The sequence below is a fragment of the Epinephelus lanceolatus genome, chromosome 11 (assembly GCF_041903045.1).
Source record: "Epinephelus lanceolatus isolate andai-2023 chromosome 11, ASM4190304v1, whole genome shotgun sequence".
NCBI classification, from domain to species: domain Eukaryota; kingdom Metazoa; phylum Chordata; class Actinopteri; order Perciformes; family Serranidae; genus Epinephelus; species Epinephelus lanceolatus.
This window is the reverse complement of record NC_135744.1, coordinates 28,143,003-28,163,297: the sequence shown is the minus strand read 5'-3', so window position 1 is coordinate 28,163,297 and position 20,295 is coordinate 28,143,003. Positions and strand designations below refer to the sequence as shown.

The 20,295-nt window shown below is 40.5% G+C and overlaps 1 protein-coding gene across 3 annotated transcripts in view; it reads left to right on the top strand.

The window, feature by feature from the left end:
• Nucleotides 1-20,295, top strand: part of cadm2a (cell adhesion molecule 2a) — a 290,934-nt gene that overhangs the window by 185,265 nt on the left and 85,374 nt on the right. For 2 of the 3 annotated variants that reach the window (XM_033641073.2, XM_033641057.2), the window contains exon 2: nt 5,722-5,748. The exons of the other annotated variant lie outside the window; for it this stretch is intronic. In XM_033641073.2, coding sequence (XP_033496964.1) covers nt 5,722-5,748 — 27 coding nt within the window. The remainder of the gene's footprint in view (nt 1-5,721; nt 5,749-20,295) is intronic. 3 annotated transcript variants of the gene reach the window in all.

The window sequence follows — 20,295 nt, the reverse complement described above, 5'->3', positions numbered from 1 at the left end:
ATATGCTAACGTCAGGAAAGCACTTAATCTTGCTGATGTTGTCCATTTCTCCTCGATTTTGGATGATATTTCTACTGGAACATGTTTGTTGGTGAAGATTTTGGTTTAGAAGCTTTTACTGGTGATTTTCACAGCAGAAAGTGCCTCTATACTGTGTCAGTCATTTTGTGGCTACAATGGTGCGGTGATGCAGAGAGCACAGATACCAAAGAACCGGAAATGCTGACCACTCAGCACAGTGTGGGCTTTTTTGGGAAGAGACAGGTGCTAAATGGAGTCATAGAAGGAGTGTCTTGCACAGAAGGTCTTAGTCTAAAGACTAAGCTTTAGTGTGGTGAGAAGTGGTGTGTGCAGAGGTCCACAGGTATGGAAGAGATTCATAGCATTACGGAAAAATGCCATTATCTGTGTCTGTTTTCAAAGAGAGCCTTAAGCGGCAGTGACTACAAAAATATGTTAAAGCATAAACACCCTAAAGAGCTGTAACTTCTAAACCAGTTTCACTCATATCCATTTACATTATTCTGTTATTTCCACTTGCCATGTGTTTATATTTATGTTGTCTTACCTATGAAACCATTGTTTAGACTGATGGAATAAATGTCTTGGGACCATTTAGTAGTTAGCATTAGGTTAGTTTAGTCTCTTGGTTTTGGTTAGTCTTAAGAGTTCTGTAGGTTATAAATGTTATTGTATTTTATATGCACTTTGTTTTCTTAAATCTGGACAACATGTTCATAAACACATTTTAAAATACAATTTGCTTCATGCTTGCTTTTGGACATGACACTATCATACTTGCAATAAGTTGATTTTCTTTACTGAATATGAGACAGTAGAAAAGATTAAAATAACACACTGTATAAAAAAAGAAAACAGTTATATTTGATCCCATTCAGGTCCCAGTTTCGCATGTGTCTTCATGTGTATTCTGTCCAATCAGGAGTATTGTGAGCATGTGAGAGGTGACCATTGTGTAATCAAGTGGGAATACTCTGCTCATGGCATGGTAAAATGGGGGAATGAGAGAGTGGAATGAAAAGTGTTTTATTCAATTTCAGCTTGCCAGGACTTACCGAACTGTTGTGTTGGTTGCCTGGTAACTGTAATACTCGGATATACAAGTGCACAGAGTGTAGTGAATAAGACTCCCACCATTTTTGTCTTTTTTTTCCCCCTGCTTGTGTTCTCTCTTACTTTCTCTGTGTCTGCCTATAGCTGTATATATACTGTAAATTCAGCTGTTGTTACCAGTGAATAGTTGTAAAACCGTATATTTCATCTTTCGTCTTCAGGACCTGTCTTTTTTTTTCTTCCTGGGTATTGACTGGGAGAGATCACAGAGCCACAGTTGTGACAGGGAACTCATACCTTGACAGCAGGGATGAAAGGCAGGAATAGAGCGAGGTCAGACTTTGCTGAGGGAATATTTCACAAAGCCATCAGTCTCATGTAGAAAGCAGTGTTGGTAGAGATGTGACACCCGCTGCCCTGTTTCTCTGTCGGCCCCTCTCCCTCTTGACCAGTGACACAGCAGCAAGGTGTGGATTTTTTTTCTGAACGCTTGTCTGTGTGTGCATTTGTGTGTAAGACAGGAATAGTGTAGTTTTTTTATGTTTTTTTTTTTTTTGTCATTTGCCCCCGAATATACTGTGATGCTGAAGACCAGAAAATGTGGGCAAATTAACTTAAGTGACAAGTCACTAAAAGATCACAGGAAATTATCAGTCTCTCTCTTTCACCCCCTCATGCTATCTATCTTGCACCCTGGCGAGCTGTGAAATAGCACTAACAAAACATAATCATCTCCATCAGCTACTGAGAATTGGCTATCAAGATTTGATGGCTCTCAAATATAAACAAACAATATGTATATGAGTCAGAAGACTGTCCGGCAGCTGGCTTATATCTCCAGGCGTGCTTTCACAAGTACTTTTTGCTCCCTCTCCGACAATGAATTTCAGCCTATTTACAGTATGTTTATCAGCCAAAATTGAAAATTCTATATTTGTTGCGTACAGGGAGAGAGTGATTTATTAATCTGTAATCGAAAAGAAAGCACAGTATTTTTTTATAACCCGCAGACTCGGCACCTGCGGTTATATTCTCTTTGTTCTTCCTCTCTCATTCTTTTTCAGGGGCTGTCTCTTAGAGCTGCACAGGTTTTCAGGCTCACTGGAGGCATTCCAATAGATCCATCAATTTGGCAAAGCAGTGTGTGTGAAGCATAAGAGTCATTCCCTCGGGATACACACGCAAATACGCAGACACACACGCGCGCTAATAGACAATCTATGTTGTTTATTTGGCTCTCTTCTGTGTTTTTACCGGCAGGAAGTCTCAGAGGTGACGCTCTTGTTGCTGGTTAGGTCGTCTGTGTTGTGGTTCCCTTTGTGTTTTTACACGGCTGTATATCAGCCTATATGGTTTTCACCAAGCTGCTTGTTGAACCCTCCCATATCGTGGCATATTCTCTGCTAGACGACGGTCCTGTCTCTGCTTCCCCTCTTTGATTACAGTGCTGTCAATCACACCCTACTATGATGGTGCACCAGTGTGTGCATGCATGACTAGTCTGTCCTGAGAACAAAGGCGTCAGTTGCGGATTGTTGGAATCAGGTTTTGTTGTTGTTATTGTAGTTGTTGTTTTAGTTTTAATAAAATAAAAAATAACAACTTATTTCAATTGTATTGCTTTAAAATGAATCATTTGCACTTAGCCTGTGTAATAAAAATATGTAACCTATTATTATTGCATGTTATTAGTGCTTGCTTGTGTGCGTCTATGACAGCGCTACATATGCTCAACATGTAATATGGTATTTTGTGGTTGAACTTATTAACCTCACAGAAAGTTACAATCATTCCTCCATAATTTTTGACACTGTGTCTTGAAAGCATTTTGCTCAGCTGCTTTAGATAAAGTGCCCAACAGCCTATACAAATGGTGACTGTGGCTGTAGGTGTTTTTTCTGGTATCAAATGAATTCAAACAAGTTATTAAAAACAGGAATTAGTCTCGTTAAGCCTTATTTTTAAACTACAGGAAATTCACCTATTTAGTAGGGATGTCCCGATCCAGCTTTTTCACTTCCAATCCGATACCGATATTACAGCCTTGAGTTTTGGCCGATACCGATACCGGTCCGATCCAAGCACGTATTATACACATTCACTTATTTTGTTGTCAGTCATGTTAGAAAAGGTTTGATCAAGCGATATTACTCTAACAAGAACAACTACTTAATCAGGTTAGTTAGAATGATCCACAACAGTTGGTTTGAGAAACTGACCTGTTTATTGTTAACAAGGTTAATAAACAAACTTTAAACTTGAACATTAACATTAAATAAAAAATATAGCTGGTTTGCTTTGGCTGCTTTGGCCCCTTAATAAATAGAAAATGAATCAACGCAAGAAATCTTTAAAATGTCTAACATTGAAATTAAAATAGCAGCAAGACTCCACACACTTGTGCTTTGGCCCCTTAATAAATAAAAAATAGATTAACAAGACATTGTTGACATTTAACAAACAATGCAGCCTTTCCTTTTCAGTTATTTTAGTAGTGTTTTTGTAGTCCATCCATGGCTCCAATTTCACTAATTGTGCCCAAAACAATGTCATCAGTGCTCTTTACTTAAACAGTACGAGTGTAAACCAAATAAAAATATCACTCTCAAAAAACCAGAGCAGAAAACAAATAGTCAGTTAACTAAATTGACCGCTACTCTTCCTACCCTCTGTGTATCTGCCGTCTGCATGCTGGCCTGGTGGATTGATAGTAAGAGCTGGAGCGGATCACTGGAATGGACTGCTTGAATCGTGCTCTGGGCTGGTCGGAAAACCTGGATCGGACTCCATGAAAAACTTCTTGGATCGGCATTTTTCCATGCAGTCCGATCCAATGCCGATGCACGTTTTTTGCTAATATCGGCGGCCGATACCGATCCGAATATCGGATTGGGACATCCCTACTATTTAGTGCCAAACTTGCCTTTTGTTAGCTTTGGTTTGAACACCTTTTGGCCCAACACATTGTCACACCCAACTCGTCAAGTCCAGATGCTTGGTCAGTGGCCCCACAAGTCAACCTAAATGTGCTTTCACACCTGCCCTGTTTGGTTCGGTTCAGTCAAACTCAAGTTCGTTTGCCCTCTAAGTGTGGTTCCTTTGGGCAGGTATCAACACAGCAATTGCACTCAGGTGCGCACCAAAACAACCGGACTGAGACCTATTTGAAGAGGTGGTCTCGGTCCGGTTACAAACAAACTCTGGTGTGGTTCGTTTGTGGTGAGAACGTGTTCCGACCGACGTGTTTACGTATTGTTTGGGTTAAACATGAGCATGTTACAGTCCTGGAGGATTATTAATGTGCAAACATTGTTTTCTAGTTGGAGCCGCGCCTCGTTTTCAAACTGTATGGTTTGACTAAAATGAACAATGACAGCAATATAGTCCACGATGACCAGCGCTAAAATCAACCTGCGTAGCTGTCCTTCCATTGTGACATTAGAAAGTGTCACATTTATCTTGCAAGTGTACTCTTCTTGAATGTTTTGTTTACTTCCTGGATTTTTCCCACATGGAAATTCTGACCAATAAAGAGCAGCTTTCTCACGCAAGACATTTTATTTGGTCCGTTTGTAAATGCTGCCGTGAGAACATGAACCAGCTCTCAGCAATTATGCAAATTTGTAACAAAATTAATCCCTGATTTGGACCAAAGCAAGACAACTCTAGCTCTGAAAGCAGCCCTAAAATGCTTTTTAAACCACGGTAGGAGCCTGAAGCGTCAAAAAAAATTCCACCACCCGGGGAGTCTCTTACCGCCGCTAAAGGGTGGCTTGGTGCATCAATGTCGGAGGCCAAGCATTGGCATTGGACGAGTTGGGACCGAGACCAGGTTGCTTGGTCACCTCCTAGAAATGAGCATGTAATTCAATGCATTTCTTTGTTTTTTAAACAAGTTTAAACAAATGACCAATAATAATTGGACCTGCGCTCTCTGTGCATGCAAACATGCATACATGCAAATATTAGGCATTGAAAATGTGAGAGATCTATATGTCTGTTAAAACAGTTTTCAGTAGCATAGTAGGTCCTCAGAGTCATGTCATATAACATACATACCTTTCAATGAAGCACTGCCCCCACCTGACCACACACACGCATTTATAGACAAATAATTACTCTCTGTATGTTTACATAAAACTGAAGCCAAACAGGCATCAGCTAAACAAACAAGAAAATCAGTTGTAAAATGTTCATAAAGTCTGTAATTTCCACTGGAAATCAAACGAAGCGCAGCCTTCACTCATCAACAACATGATATCTACAGTATGCCCGTGTCCTTATGGGCCTTACAAGCTCATTAGAAAGCAACAAGCTTCCTTGCATGATCCAGATGATGTGACGCTACTAATTAAAAGGTGCCACACTGTAAGGTCTCAATTTGCTGATGAGCTAAATCAGGACATTCTCTTTCAGGGTTGAATGATCGGAGGGTTTCAGCACTCTGTGATTGACATTCAAGATAGAGACAATGCTGTTACCGCATGTACGCAGCAGATACAGGCGCACTGCTCTTCCCTACAGTTATCTAATCACTTGCTCTGTCTTCTGTCTTTGTTCCTCTTTTTTTTTTTCCCCTCTCTTTTTTCTGGCATCTGCCTTCTCTTGCTGTCCATCCAACCTCTCTTTTCTACTTGGGGGCTCCAGTGATGGCTTCAAAAGGCAAAGCTCGAGGTAAGTCATGGCTGCATTTGCCTGCTGTGCCTCTGACTCAGCCTTACAAAACTAACATCAGTAAAGTAAAACTGTATTTACTTTTTTATTTTGAAAAAATATAATTGACTGAAGTCACGCTTGTTTGCTTTTATTCTCTTGATTGTTTGTTTTGTTTTGAAAGGTTTTTGTCAGAGTAATTTCAAATTTCATTTCAGCTTTCAAATAGCTGTTTTGTTTTAATGGTTTTTTAGCTGTATTGTCATAAATACATTAACTACACTATGCATTGTTTGCTACCCAAAAAGTGAAAACCATGACTCGGACAAAATGATTTGCTGAACGTTTTGTAAAGCACCACCACCACATGAAGCTCATCTTATATTCATAGATATTTTTTTCCCTTTTTTGCTTGTAAATTATTTAAGCTCATAAACTCTAAAGAGCACAGTCCAAGGTCATACGATTAATAATCAAGTATTTAATTGTGTGATATTGCCCTTTACCATTGCCAGGCACTGGAGAGGTGGCAGTAAATTACAGTGATCAAAATCTTCTCCATCATTCCATGTGTCTGCAAGACAGCAGTGAGAACGGATTATAGATCAGAGTGAGTCGGAGAGCAGAGAGGGAGAGTGTTTATTTGAGAGGAGATAACCTGATTTCATTCAGCTGTGTGCTTCAGTAAATATGCCTCTCAAAACTAAGAATTTAGTCAACCGTGACTATAATCTCATTCTGTTTAGTTAGCATCGTTGGCTAATGATTATAGAAGCACAGGTCCTGAATACTGTCACATTCCTGTGCGGGGGTGTGATGACAAGTCAAATGAAAGGATAGACATCAGCTCAAAAAGGGCATACCTAACAAACGTCTGCACATCAAATTGTATTATCAAGTACTATAATTGGTGGGATGCAGCGTTTTTAGTTATTGATGGAAGTGATTCTAGGTATGTGTTAAACTGTTTTCCTTAAACATGCAGAATCTGAGCCAAACATGAAAATAAAAGTAGACTGGAGCTTCAAAGCTTTCAAATTCTAAATCAACATTTGAATGCTGTTTAAAATAAGTGTTTCTGCACAGTTGCAGATAAAGATTATGCTACACAAATAAGACGCGTAAGTGTGGTTTGCCGAAATAATTACATTCTTCTGCAGCCAATAGGTGTGATCATGTATTTCAAGGAGGAGGAATTTCTTTGTAACATAGCTCAACATGTTACAGGAGTCAAAAGATTACAGACTGGCTGCAGATAATGTAAACTGTACCCAACTTTTAGTTTGATCACATTTGACCTTTCCTTTTGTGATGGTCCGACAAGCTGTCGGAGTAAGCATGGAGCCCACACTGTAACTAACTGCACTCCCTGAAGAAATATCATATTTTTGGAAAAATGAAACAGTGATTCCAGAGAGAAGCAGACAGAGGGGTCTACAGTCTGTGTTTGAAGGATATATCCAGGATGTCAAACTGACTCAGCAGCAACAACAGGTTAAAAAGACAAAGATAGTTAGAAGCTAAAGCCGAACTATAGGCTACAGATCACAGTGTAAAAGTGAACCACCACATCACTGCTGATCGCCACACAAGACAATGAATATAAAGGGAAACTTTGCTGATATTGAACCAGCTGTGTGGCATCACAGTGTGTGCAGATGAGCAGTGTTTGGGCTCGCCCCCATGCCGCTGCCAGCATCCGGACCCCCGCCACCGTAGGGGCAGGGATCTCGGGGGAGTCAAACACCATTCATCTGTGCACAATGCGATGACACACAGCTGGTTGAATATCAGCAAAGTTTCCCTGCTTCCCTTCACTGGTTCCTGTACAGCAGGGTCGGTCATTTTTTCACTGTTATAATCATTAAAAAGCAAAAGCAGCATGTGTATTCATTCAGTAGGCTATATCTTCAGTAGCTAGTGAGCTAACCCTTCTATTTTCAGGGTTTGATTTTGATTTTGGAACAGGGAAGAAAAATGTATCTTTAACCAACATTTCCAGGTAACAAGTATCATTAATACACGACGTGCCCCAGGCTCAACATGTAGCTCCAAATCCACAAAACCAGCCTGAAAATGAAGGAAATCTGAAACGATTGCATTAGAGTCAATGGAGCACAGCTGTGTTGTTGTCGAACCCTGGTCTGAGCCGGCCCAATGCTACATTATGATTGGCCAGTCTATGTCCAGGGGGGGACAGCTTTCCGTAGACATTGCATGGCAGCTGGCTGCAGGCCGCACTACACCGGTGTTTGGTGTGTTCTTGGCATCCAAAAATAACACTTTCACTGTGCTCAAAAAGCGTTGCTTTCCTGCTTGCTTGGTCCAGCAGCAATCTTACAGCTCCATAAATCACATTAATTCATCAAAGAAAGTTGATTTAATTAAAAAAAAGAGACTTAAAATCTTGGCAGAGTGATGACATCATAAGATATAATGACAGACATTCAGAGTTTCATCTGAAAACCTCAATAGAAGCTTTAAATGTAAAGAAAGACTAAGATTTGGTATAGCCCCTACACATATATGAAAATATATGTAACAAATCAATTTTTTTTTTTTTTTTTAAAAAAGCCAGTTAAAAAACCCCACTGCATGTACACACCTTGATCCAAATTAAATATGCTATCTATTAAAAAAAATTGAATCCAGTTGACAGATAAAAAAATCTTTGTGTAAATGCTCTTTCCAATTACTTTCTGTTTTCAGAAAATCTATACCCTTTCTGCACATGCTCATCTAGTGGAGTTCAAAGCGTTCCCCTGCAAAGACGCACCACACTCTTCCATTGTTTGACGTTTATGATAGGGGTGTAACGGTACACAAAAATCACGGTTCGGTACGTACCTCGGTACACAAGTCACGGTTAGTTTTTTTTCGGTACAGTAATGAAAAAAATAGACAACTATTAAATATCTTTTACATATTGGTAACCTTATTAAAACATACCACCACAGCAGTTAACTCTTTTTACACAATTTTTGAATGAAACAAATACAGTACAGGCCAAAAGTTTGGACACACCTTCTCATTCAATGCGTTTTCTTTATTTTCATGACTATTTACATTGTAGATTCTCACTGAAGGCATCAAAACTATGAATGAACACATGTGGAGTTATGTACTTAACAAAAAAAGGTGAAATTACTGAAAACATGTTTTATATTCTAGTTTCTTCAAAATAGCCCCCCTTTGCTCTGATTACTGCTTTGCACACTCTTGGCATTCTCTCCATGAGCTTCAAGAGGTAGTCACCTGAAATGGTTTCCACTTCACAGGTGTGCCTTATCAGGGTTAATTAGTGGAATTTCTTGCTTTATCAATGGGGTTGGGACCATCAGTTGTGTTGTGCACAAGTCAGGTTAATACACAGCCGACAGCCCTATTGGACAACTGTTAAAATTCATATTATGGCAAGAACCAATCAGCTAACTAAAGAAAAACAAGTGGCCATCATTACTTTAAGAAATGAAGGTCAGTCAGTCCGGAAAATTGCAAAAACTTTAAATGTGTCCCCAAGTGGAGTCGCAAAAACCATCAAGCGCTACAACAAAACTGGCACACATGAGGACCGACCCAGGAAAGGAAGACCAAGAGTCACCTCTGCTTCTGAGAATAAGTTCATCCGAGTCACCAGCCTCAGAAATGGCAAGTTAACAGCAGCTCAGATCAGAGACCAGATGAATGCCACACAGAGTTCTAGCAGCAGACCCATCTCTAGAACAACTGTTAAGAGGAGACTGCGCAAATCAGGCCTTCATGGTCAAATAGCTGCTAGGAAACCACTGCTAAGGAGAGGCAACAAGCAGAAGAGATTTGTTTGGGCCAAGAAACACAAGGAATGGACATTAGACCAGTGGAAATCTGTGCTTTGGTCTGATGAGTCCAAATTTGAGATCTTTGGTTCCAACCGCCGTGTCTTTGTGAGATGCAGAAAAGGTGAACGGATGGATTCCACATGCCTGGTTCCCACTGTGAAGCATGGAGGAGGAGGTGTGATGGTGTGGGGGTGTTTTGCTGGTGACACTGTTGGGGATTTATTCAAAATTGAAGGCACACTGAACCAGCATGGCTACCACAGCATCCTGCAGCGACATGCCATCCCATCCGGTTTGCGTTTAGTTGGACGATCATTTATTTTTCAACAGGACAATGACCCCAAACACACCTCCAGGCTGTGTAAGGGCTATTTGACCAAGAAGGAGAGTGATGGAGTGCTGCGGCAGATGACCTGGCCTCCACAGTCACCGGACCTGAACCCAATCGAGATGGTTTGGGGTGAGCTGGACCGCAGAGTGAAGGCAAAGGGGCCAACAAGTGCTAAACACCTCTGGGAACTCCTTCAAGACTGTTGGAAAACCATTTCAGGTGACTACCTCTTGAAGCTCATCGAGAGAATGCCAAGAGTGTGCAAAGCAGTAATCAGAGCAAAGGGTGGCTATTTTGAAGAAACTAGAATATAAAACATGTTTTCAGTTATTTCACCTTTTTTTGTTAAGTACATAACTCTACATGTGTTCATTCATAGTTTTGATGCCTTCAGTGAGAATCTACAATGTAAATAGTCATGAAAATAAAGAAAATGCATTGAATGAGAAGGTGTGTCCAAACTTTTGGCCTGTACTGTATATATAAAAGCCTGCTTTTTCACATTGTTTGAATGAAAATAGAAATATAAAAGTGAAAATAAAATCCTGCTGTTTTTTTTAACACATTTTTTGAATGAAAAATATAAATATACATTTCTGCTTTAACAGTTTTACTCAATTAAAATAAAAAGTATAGTGCAGCTGGTCAGTTTTAAAGCCTGCTCAGATTCAGTTTTACTAGGAACTTACTTAGCTTTCCCACTTTGTTAAAGTGCAGTAAACAAAACATGCTTATATCTGAAGTGCAGCCTAAACAATTTTACTCAACTCCAATGGCGTTGATTATTTCTTTAGCGCCATGGTCAGGGAAACGCTCTTTCTTTTTAAACGACGACGATATCGTAGTTTGCACCAGATTGCTTTTTCTAGTCATGCCAGTTCACGTTCAAACTCGGGTAGTGTCGCTTTAGATGCGTTAGCATGTTAGACGTGTTTCCAAGTACATACCCGACCGCTGTTCTGCAGTGTCGGCACACTGCTTTTGTCTTGTCCACTTGTTTATTTCCATCTTCGTATTTTACCCTGAAACCAAAGTGCTCCCAAACGGAGGACTTAAGGTTTGCGGGTGGGTCTTCAGGTTTGTCAGGCTCACTTGCCATGTTGTCAAAATGCGAGAATGCGCTGCACAAAGTGAAAGCAGAGATTTATGGGACTCGGTCCATCACTCAATTATGTCCGTTGGGGAACTAGATATTTTAAATGGTTCGGCTCGCAAAAACGGAATTAAAATAAAACAAAATAAAATAAAATAATATCCTGCGCCCAATAATTCGGTACAGGGTCGTGCCGAACCGAAAGTCGCATACCGAACAGTTCGACACAAATACATTTACCGTTACGGCCCTAGTTTATGAACACTCTCCACCACTTACCCATGTGGTGCGTCTTTCCCAGGGGATTCTGTATTTAAAAATGTGGTGTTTACCAGGGAGATTGTGAATCATCGTGGGTAGCTGGCCTTCTGTTTAATAAACGCAGTGGTGTGCTCTGATAAAACCGCTGCTTTTGTACAAACAACAGCAAATCAATCATGCTGCATTTCAAGTGCTCTAAGCAAGGTTTGTCGTTTGCAGAAGTTTGTCTATTGTGGAGCGCTAGATTTGAAATATTGCTCATATCAAAATCCTTACAGTACTGGCTCCCTTTTTCCTCCTCCTCATCATCCTCCACAGCAGCAGCATCAACATCACGTTTTCCTCTAAAGCCTCACTTTGCGGGATTTCTTCATTTTCCCGCCGCCTCTGAATGTGTAATTAATTTAAACCATCTCTCTCCAGGCCAGGATCTAGCCGCGTGTGTTTGACTGAAAGATCTCATTCACTGTTGACCCTCCTCTCTTTAAAGGCCACCCTTACCTGGCTATCATCCTTTTCCATCTCACTGTGACAGTATAGGAAATCCATTGCACTCTTAATAGGGGAGCGGAGAATGTGTAGATCAGAGTCAAGCACATGCCTCCCCTCCTGCCTCTCTCGCCGTTATAATGAGGCTATTGGTAGGAAAACATAACAAGCCAGATAAGATTCATGCTGATCAGTGGGCAGATAAAGCCTCAGTTCACCTCAAAGCACATAGTTCATCAGCATGTGTGCCTGAGAGACAGATCTGTATGTGACTAAAGGACTAAGTGACTAGTTAAGGGTGTCTTTGGCATACTGTATATTCATTTGTTAATGTGTACTTATATGTAGTACATCCAATTACCATATACAGCACCAAAGATTAATTCAACCTGTCACTTCACCTTTTTTTTTTATTGGTGGAAGATTAAATCAGGGTTATTTTAAGAAAATGTGACAACCTAATGACATCTCTGTGAGGGATGCAAATGAGCATGAAAAAAGAACCTCATTAAACACAACACAGATATATGCCACCTGTATAGGATGTGTGTGTGTGTGTGTGTGTGTGTGTGTGTGTGTGTGTGTGTGTGTGTGCGCGCGTGCATACTTGTCTTACTTAGAGTGAGCGTTGCACACTCTGTTCATGATGGATAACGTTCCTGATACCAGCTAAGGTTTTTATAGTGGAAATAAGTCTTCAAATCAGGTGTTCTTTTAAAGTCTGACACTGTCGACCCCCCTTAAGCCCTGTCTTTCTCTTGCTCTGTGTGAATAAGTTGGATATGGGTAAATAAATGCTGCAGGGATAGCGTTAGCATGTAGCGTTTGTGTTGCCCCTTGTTTCCATCTATAGTTCCACCTGTTGACACACTGTTGTGATGTCAGCGTAAATGAGTTGACATGTTTAAGGTATTCCCACTGATGTAACCTTACTGTTGTGTTGCACAGTGGCTCCCAACTGGTGGGTTGTGGCCCAAAAGTGGGTCACAGGTTCATTCTGAATGGGCCGCAAGTGACTTGCGAATGTGTCAAGTTGGTTAAAAAAAAAAAAACACAGTTAATTTTTAAGTACAGTGAATTTCCAGTACAGAGTTTTTATTTTGAAGTGCCATTTCCTATTCCTTTTCCAGTGAGTGATTAATGACAGCTACTTAACAGAAAAAGCAAACCACCTCAATGACATGGCCAAACGCATGATGCTGAATACATTAAACAGTGTGGACCTTTCATGACCAGGGAGAAATCTGGACCTCATGGCTGGACCAGTTGGGAAACACTGGTGTAGCAGATGCGACATACGGTTGTTTTTGGCAGCCCCATGCCATCATCCTAATGTATCCTAGTCAATCAAAAGTGGCTCCAAATGCCAGACCTGTAGGTTATTGAAGGATTTTATATTTCTGCTCTGGTAATTGAATTACTAACCTTTTTGCAATGAGCTAGATTAGCGTGACGTGCCTCCCAGCATGTCTCACTTAAGTAGAATGTTTTGGTTTATGGGGTGGGAGAGGCAGACAGCATGTTATGTGTTTCGGCATGTGGGCTGCCTTGTTTAGGGCAGTGGTACTGGGAACATTTTACTAAACACAGTGTAAGCTGTATATTTTATTTCCTCGATGTAGTCGGATAGTTCAACGTATCGTTCGGTTTGTAATACGTACTAAACCAAAACCTCGCATCCAACGGTTCAATATGAATACATGTATCGAGCAGTTTGTATGATATCCTACGGAAATGCTGACACAACAGTTAGTATGATATCTGATGAATTAACGCCCCACAAACAATATTATGTCCTTAAGTTACTGAGGTTAGGTTTTGGAAAAGAAACTACTCAAATACTCAAAGTTCACTCAAAGTTCATACGGTACCAAACAAACATCTCGAGTGGAAAGTCCTGGGTGAGAGTCCGCTTTTTTGTGACCCATCCACCACTCCAACCTGCCTCCTGACAAGACCGCTCAGGACTGCTTCCTTGTTTACTCCCATTAACGCAGCGGTCACGTGATCGCAGCCTTTCAAAATACAAGGGATACGTACAAATTTGGGTGCATTACTTTTACATTACATGAGTGCAACATGAAAAAAGAAATTGTTTTACTATTATTCTTTGTCATACTTTTCTTTTGAGGATAATCATGAAATACATTTTGAAACTACTAGTCCCATGATGCTTTGGGTAATGGAAACAGAAGGTATAATGCCCTTAAGCCCCATTTTCTTTCATTTGCCATATTTGTTCACATTTTGGCTGGTGATACTATTAAAAGTATTATACTATTAAAAAACTATTAAAACTATGACCTCTTAAGGTGATTATTTTAAGGTGAATTTTTATATTTTTTAGAGAATTTATGGACATTGAAGATATAGCTACTTTCAAGAGTTACCTCAGATTATGTAGTCAGATGTGCTCATACTGGGTTAGGCCAGTCTGAGATTTGCTTTGAGACGAGATCTTCACTGTCAGCTCTACCCTGCCTGGAAGTTGTGGTAAAAGAGCATTGCAGCATGACACACGAGCCAAATGATAAGAGCTGTTTTTAAAACCAGCCCTTTCTGTTCATTGCATCTTGCAGATCTCCCCTGGGGCGAGAAGCGTTTCCCCAGATCACTCTTAAATGAACAGTATCTGTCAACACATCACCAGACATTAGAAAATCACACTGCGGCATGTTGATTTGGGAAGTTTGGGAGTTTTTTGGTGGCAGCAATGATTAGTCTGATTTCCCCCATGAATGCCACCCTAGTCTGCGATCATTCTGTCCTCGCCCCATGTGAAGGCATAAAAAATGAATTGCTTCCTGTGATAAAAAGAAGTCGAGCACATTTCTCCTCAGTTTGAGAAAATTTGAGAATGTCCTTAGATACAATCAATCTGATTTCCCTGACCTTATGCTTCTATGACATTTAATTTACAAAAAACTACCAAGCCAGCAAGCGTGTGCATGACTGCTAATATTGCCTTGCCATTGCTTAGCCTTATATTTAAGAGGAAATAGAGTGGAATATTTGAGCCTAGATATACTGTACGTAGCCAAAGCTTTGCCTTCTTTATCCTTGTAGCACTGAAAGTACACCAGATGAGACAGGGATTTTGCTTTTTCTAAAAAGAATGAACTGAAAATGACATTTAGTGTATATTACACTGCTCACTTGTCGCTGGCACTTCTGTATCACACAACCCACAGACACTATCCATTCTTACATGCAGCATGCACACAGAGAAATGCATTTATACCTGCTTGTGTTTCATGCGTAACTCAGGTCAGCATTATTTAAATACCTGTTTCATATGTCTGCGTAACATCTCAGAGAGTGTAAGAAACAAGTCCTATTTAGCTGGAAGGAAGCATTTAAGATGTTGTTCATTTTTGCCTCAGTTGTTTACTCTGGTCCCTCATTCCGTGCTTTCACTTAGCTGTCGAAATATGTACTTTGTCCTTACCCACACTCGCTTTTGCTCTCAGCTTCTGCTCGCTTTTGCAAGCTGGAAAAAAGCAGTGTATGAAGTATTTATGAAGGCCAGGTTTACCTCTGTCATAAAACCATGAGATGTCTGCCCTTGGCTCAGAAAGGATAGTGAGATCCCTGGCCATTCTGGACTGGGCAAGCTTGAACTCAAGCAGCTTACACACAGAGAAGAGGTTTATATCTCTGCCCTTTAAATTGATGTGGCTGAGTCAAGGGCAGGAATACTGAGCAAATGATGTCTGCAAGCGGGTCTGGTCACCAATTTGAGATTTATTTTTTTTTTCTTTAAACGATAAAATATAGTTTATGTACTGATATTGTATACATATTGTTTGCAGTTCTTCCTTAGCAACAAAAAGAATGAAACTGCTGTGTGCTCCTGCATGTTTGTTTCCTCTTGTGCTTTGTACACACAAGAAAGTGCTATCATGGGAGAAATTCTTCCTGGATGTTTTTGGGTTTTTTTGTTTTTTGTCATCACCATATCAACATCTGTTAACACCTTTCACAGCCCAGATGCGATTGGAAACATCCTCCCCCAATCTCAAAAACAAGCCAAAAAGATGTCACTCTCCCCTGTGACAGCTCGTGATTGCTACCGAACTGTCTTCTCTCTGTCAATCCACGCCACGCTTAAATAACACCTAATATCTCCGTGGAGAAGTAGGTGATATTTTGTTGATCTGACTTCAGTTGTTGGAGTTGGACGTCAACTTTGTGATGGCAGCACCAACAGCTGCCCAGTCTAATTACTGTATGTAAATGACAACAGCACTGCCATAGCCAGCCCCTCTGGTGCCGGATAATTAATTTCATATCTGCAGATCAGAAATGACTGTCCTGAGGTGGTTGTACACCAGCGCTGAATACAAAGGTAGCTCCACCCTCTGCAGGGGTTGCATTCAATTTGCTCACAGCAGGGATCTTATCGCTGTCAAAAGAGCAAGTTTAGATTGGAAATGTGCACACACACAAACACACACACACACACACACACACGGAAATTAACATACAGTTCACTCAGAAACACAAACAGAACAAAGCAGAGAAATGGAAGGTTTCATTACTTCAGTTGTAAGAACCAGAAAGGAAAGAACCTACATAACTCAATTTATGGCTGCTTGCGTAATAATAATGTGACTGATATGAATATGTCTAACTTGTACAGTGTAGCTTATTTAAGGTCACTTAAAATGCATTATTACCATTTATTCCAGCTTAGTGTTTGTGAACAGAATAAATATTACACATGCATTTATACTTCACGTTTATATATCTTGATTGTTAGTTAGTTGCAGCTTATATTCTCAAATATATGGGGGAGAAAATGAGAGTATTTTCACTTTGCAGTGGAGTTAATGTAAATGTGTGTTTCCATTCCAAACAAAATTGCTCTAAATGCTTTTAATTTTGTTTTTAGTCCTTCAGCACAAAATTGTCTGACTTGCAGAAGATTATTTTTGTGCAATTTAATTTCAATATGAATTCTGGATTCTCATTTCTCAGGCGTAAAAGTGTTAGGAAATGTTGATAAATCACATTTGAAATGTGACGTGGATGTGGGACGAATATTGATAGAAGGCGTGAAAAAGGTCATAGCGAAAGAGAAAGAAACAAGACTGTGTGTGTGACATGTTCCTGAGAAAAAGGAAGGAGTTTGTGTGAAAATTGTCTCAGTTGGGAGGGAGAGTCCCAGAGCAAGGGCAAGGAGTGTTGATGCACTTGTCTGATACGTTAGCTTCTATTCCAGGAAGTTCCTAACAACATTTTGTTCCATATTATCAGCTAAAATTGGTTCTGGCCAAGAAAAGAAAAACATCTCTGTCTGGAAGTAACAGTACATTTGTATTTTCAATATTTTGCTGATGCTCTAAACCAGTGAGGATGTTGTGGATGCGTTTTCCTGCTTAAGGACGCTGTGATACAGATACACGTCTGGTTGATGAATTCACACCCGCTTTTGAGCTGATCAAACTGTCGACCTTGTACGGTCTCCAATCACTGGGCCACCCTGCGGCCTGACACTCTGAGAATCACTCAGTCAGAGAAGCTTGTGTATCCAGCTGTGTCGCCACCTGTGTAACCTTATAGACACCAACAGGTCATGGCATAACTGCCATGTCCTGTGTATCTTCTGTATCTCATTCGTGATCTTCTGAGTGGGATTCATGTTGAACAGGAGGGTTGTTTTAACACTTAATAGTTACGATAAAAACAACAGCATGTTTTCATAATGTACTCTTTAATTTTAACCTTAAAAATGAATTTAGACAATAATTAGAATATAAGGTAGGTGCTGTTTTAGTTCAAATATGATTTTCACGAAGCTCCAGTATTTAAAGAGTCAATTCACCCCCAAATCAAAAATACATATTTTTCCTTTTACCTTGCGTGCTATTTATCAATCTAGATTGTTTGGGTGTGAGATGCTGAGTGCTGCAGATATCGGGCTTCTCTCCAATATAATGCAACTAGATAGCTCTTGGTTTGTGGTGCTCAAAGGGCCAAAAACAATACACTTCGAAAACCCAAAAGCAATGTCTAATAAGATAATCCACAGACCTTGCTGTGAGCAGTTTCATGTAGGAATTATATTCTCTCTACCAGACTATATCTGCCAACCTTATCACAGGGGAGAAGGACGTGACATCTACTTACGAGTGAAAGGCCTGTGCTTGTAACAGCGTGAGATGTAAACAATACTGGCATCCTCCTTGGCTGATCTGTAACATTAGGTAGGTCAGTGGTGCTAGGTGAACTAGCAGTAGGTGCCCGCAGTGATACGGTCAGCTGGTGCAATTCAGTAGAGAGAAAATAGTTCCTACGTGAAACTGCTCACAACAATGCAGCGCTGCAATGGGTAGTGTGCTATTTGTTGGCTGATGGCAGTCTGTACATGTACTGTAGGAACTGTACGTATAAACTTTTTTGTAGCTTTTAACGGCGGGTACTGCACGTACCCAAGACAAATTTCCTTCGGGACAGTAAAGTCTATCTTAGTTCTTAGATCTTAACAAGGTCTGTGGTTTATCTTGAGTAACCAGGTCATGATTTCTGGAAAGAGACATTGCTGTTGAGTTTTTTGAAGTGAATTGTGTTTTTGGAACTTTGAGCACAAGCACAAGCTGGGTGCCGTCTACTTCAGTTATATTTGAGAGACGGTAGACTCTACAGCTAATATCATCAACACTCGACAACTCACACCAAAACAAGCTAGATGGATAAATAGCACTACAGGTAAGAGGAAGAATATGTATTTTTGATTTGGGGATGAACTGTCCCTTTAAAGGGTAATTCTGGTGTATTACAAGTTGGTTCTTAAACAAACCTAGACGTTACCCCAATGTTTGGAAGAAAAAACAAAGCTGATCAGTAGGTGTTTGACCCAAAGTGCCCTTTGTAAACACCCATCACAGTTTGCATACGGTTCCACTTTTTAGTACAGCTTTGACCTTCTCTGCTGCTTACCATATTGCATGCGCACAGTTTTTATGTTGCAATGACTGTTTATGACCAACATTATGCTAACTTTCAGGATTACCTCGTATTAACGTGTTTACAAGCTGCTTGATTACCTTAGCACTCTGTTTCGTGCTTCATTGTTGCATCATTACTGTGTTCCCAGATCTCAGAGATTGCTTTTTCATACCTGATAGAAGTGCTGGCAGTGTGAAAACAAGACTAATCCTTTGAATTCAAATTCAATGTGATGATATCCTGAGTCTGCATTTATAACATATTTATGTTCGACTGGCTTAAAAGGTGAATTGGCTAATCAAAACTGTGGACTGCCTCTATCCATTTTGTAATCCTGTATTCCCAGCCCATACATCACAGCTCTACAGCTCAGTTGAGCTCCAGTCCTGGTGTAAAGGTCAGTAGCTCCAGGCTGTCCGTCTGTCTCCCTGCATCTCTCTCTTTTTCTCTGCTTCTTGAATGCCTAAATAAGAAAGGTTAGTAGACTCAGCTGCTCTTGCTTGAAAGGTCATGTCAGAGAGCAGACAGGAAACATCCGGGATACTCTTATCAGTATTATTTGTCCGGTAGTTTGCTTTGGCAACAGGTACTGTCTGTTTGACTGTGCCTTCCCGTTCTGTGGATATCTCTACTGGCTGCACAGACATTTACTTTTGGCATACGTAATAGTTTGGTCTTTTGAGAAAAATTGGATGCAGTACTTTGTGTGGTGGGAGGCACAAGTCCAAATGATTGTGGGGAAGCTTTGCCGCCAGCCTTGATTATTAGCCAGTGTATACACTGTGTACTGGAGGGTACTGAGTGGTCCCTTTAATTCTTAAGATTCATCTCATCGAGGGAGACAGCTGTGTGAAGGGTAAAGTGAGAATCTAGACGAAATTATGATTTGCTATTTGTTCAGAGGCAGCTGTAACCCGCATTGCGATAGTCACCATCTTATATGAATCAAGTGTTGCATTGCTCTATATGCCATTTAAGGTGACATATATATTATCCAATTCAAGCTAAATAAAGCAAAGCTAATTTCATTATGTCATTACTTCATAATGTCATGCGCATGAGGGCGTTGTTGACCTGGCTTAGCCTTGGCATGTCAGTCAAAGTGGAGGGCAATTAAACTGACCCCACTCTCCATGAGAGATAAAGCCCCAATTGAGTACAAGAAAGGAGGTAGGATCAAGATAAATTTGAAAGAGTGGGAGAGCAGGGGGAGACAGAGAGAATATGAAAATGAGAGACAAAGAAAGTGGAAATGCCACCCTTCAGGGATCAACTAGAGGAGGAAACGTGACACAGAGAGAGAGGAATAGAGAGAAGGGAATTGAGTGGAATGGATGTGAACTGGAAAAGAGAGAGCAGGAAACTGAAAGTAGGAGAAAGCGTGGAGGTGAAGTGAGGGAAGGACCTAAATTTAGACATGGAAATCAGGAGAGAACAGCTGCCTCTTTCCCTCAGGAGATACATTTAAATCAGGTCTGGGTGGCCAGAGGGGAGAATGGAAGAACCTACTCCACTGGCCAATTAGGCACACAGAGCACTGCACTGTTCTAATATAACCATCATTGTGGCCCCTTCGGCCCTTCCAATCCCACCGGACGTGTTTCACCAGACACTGACGCAGGGCT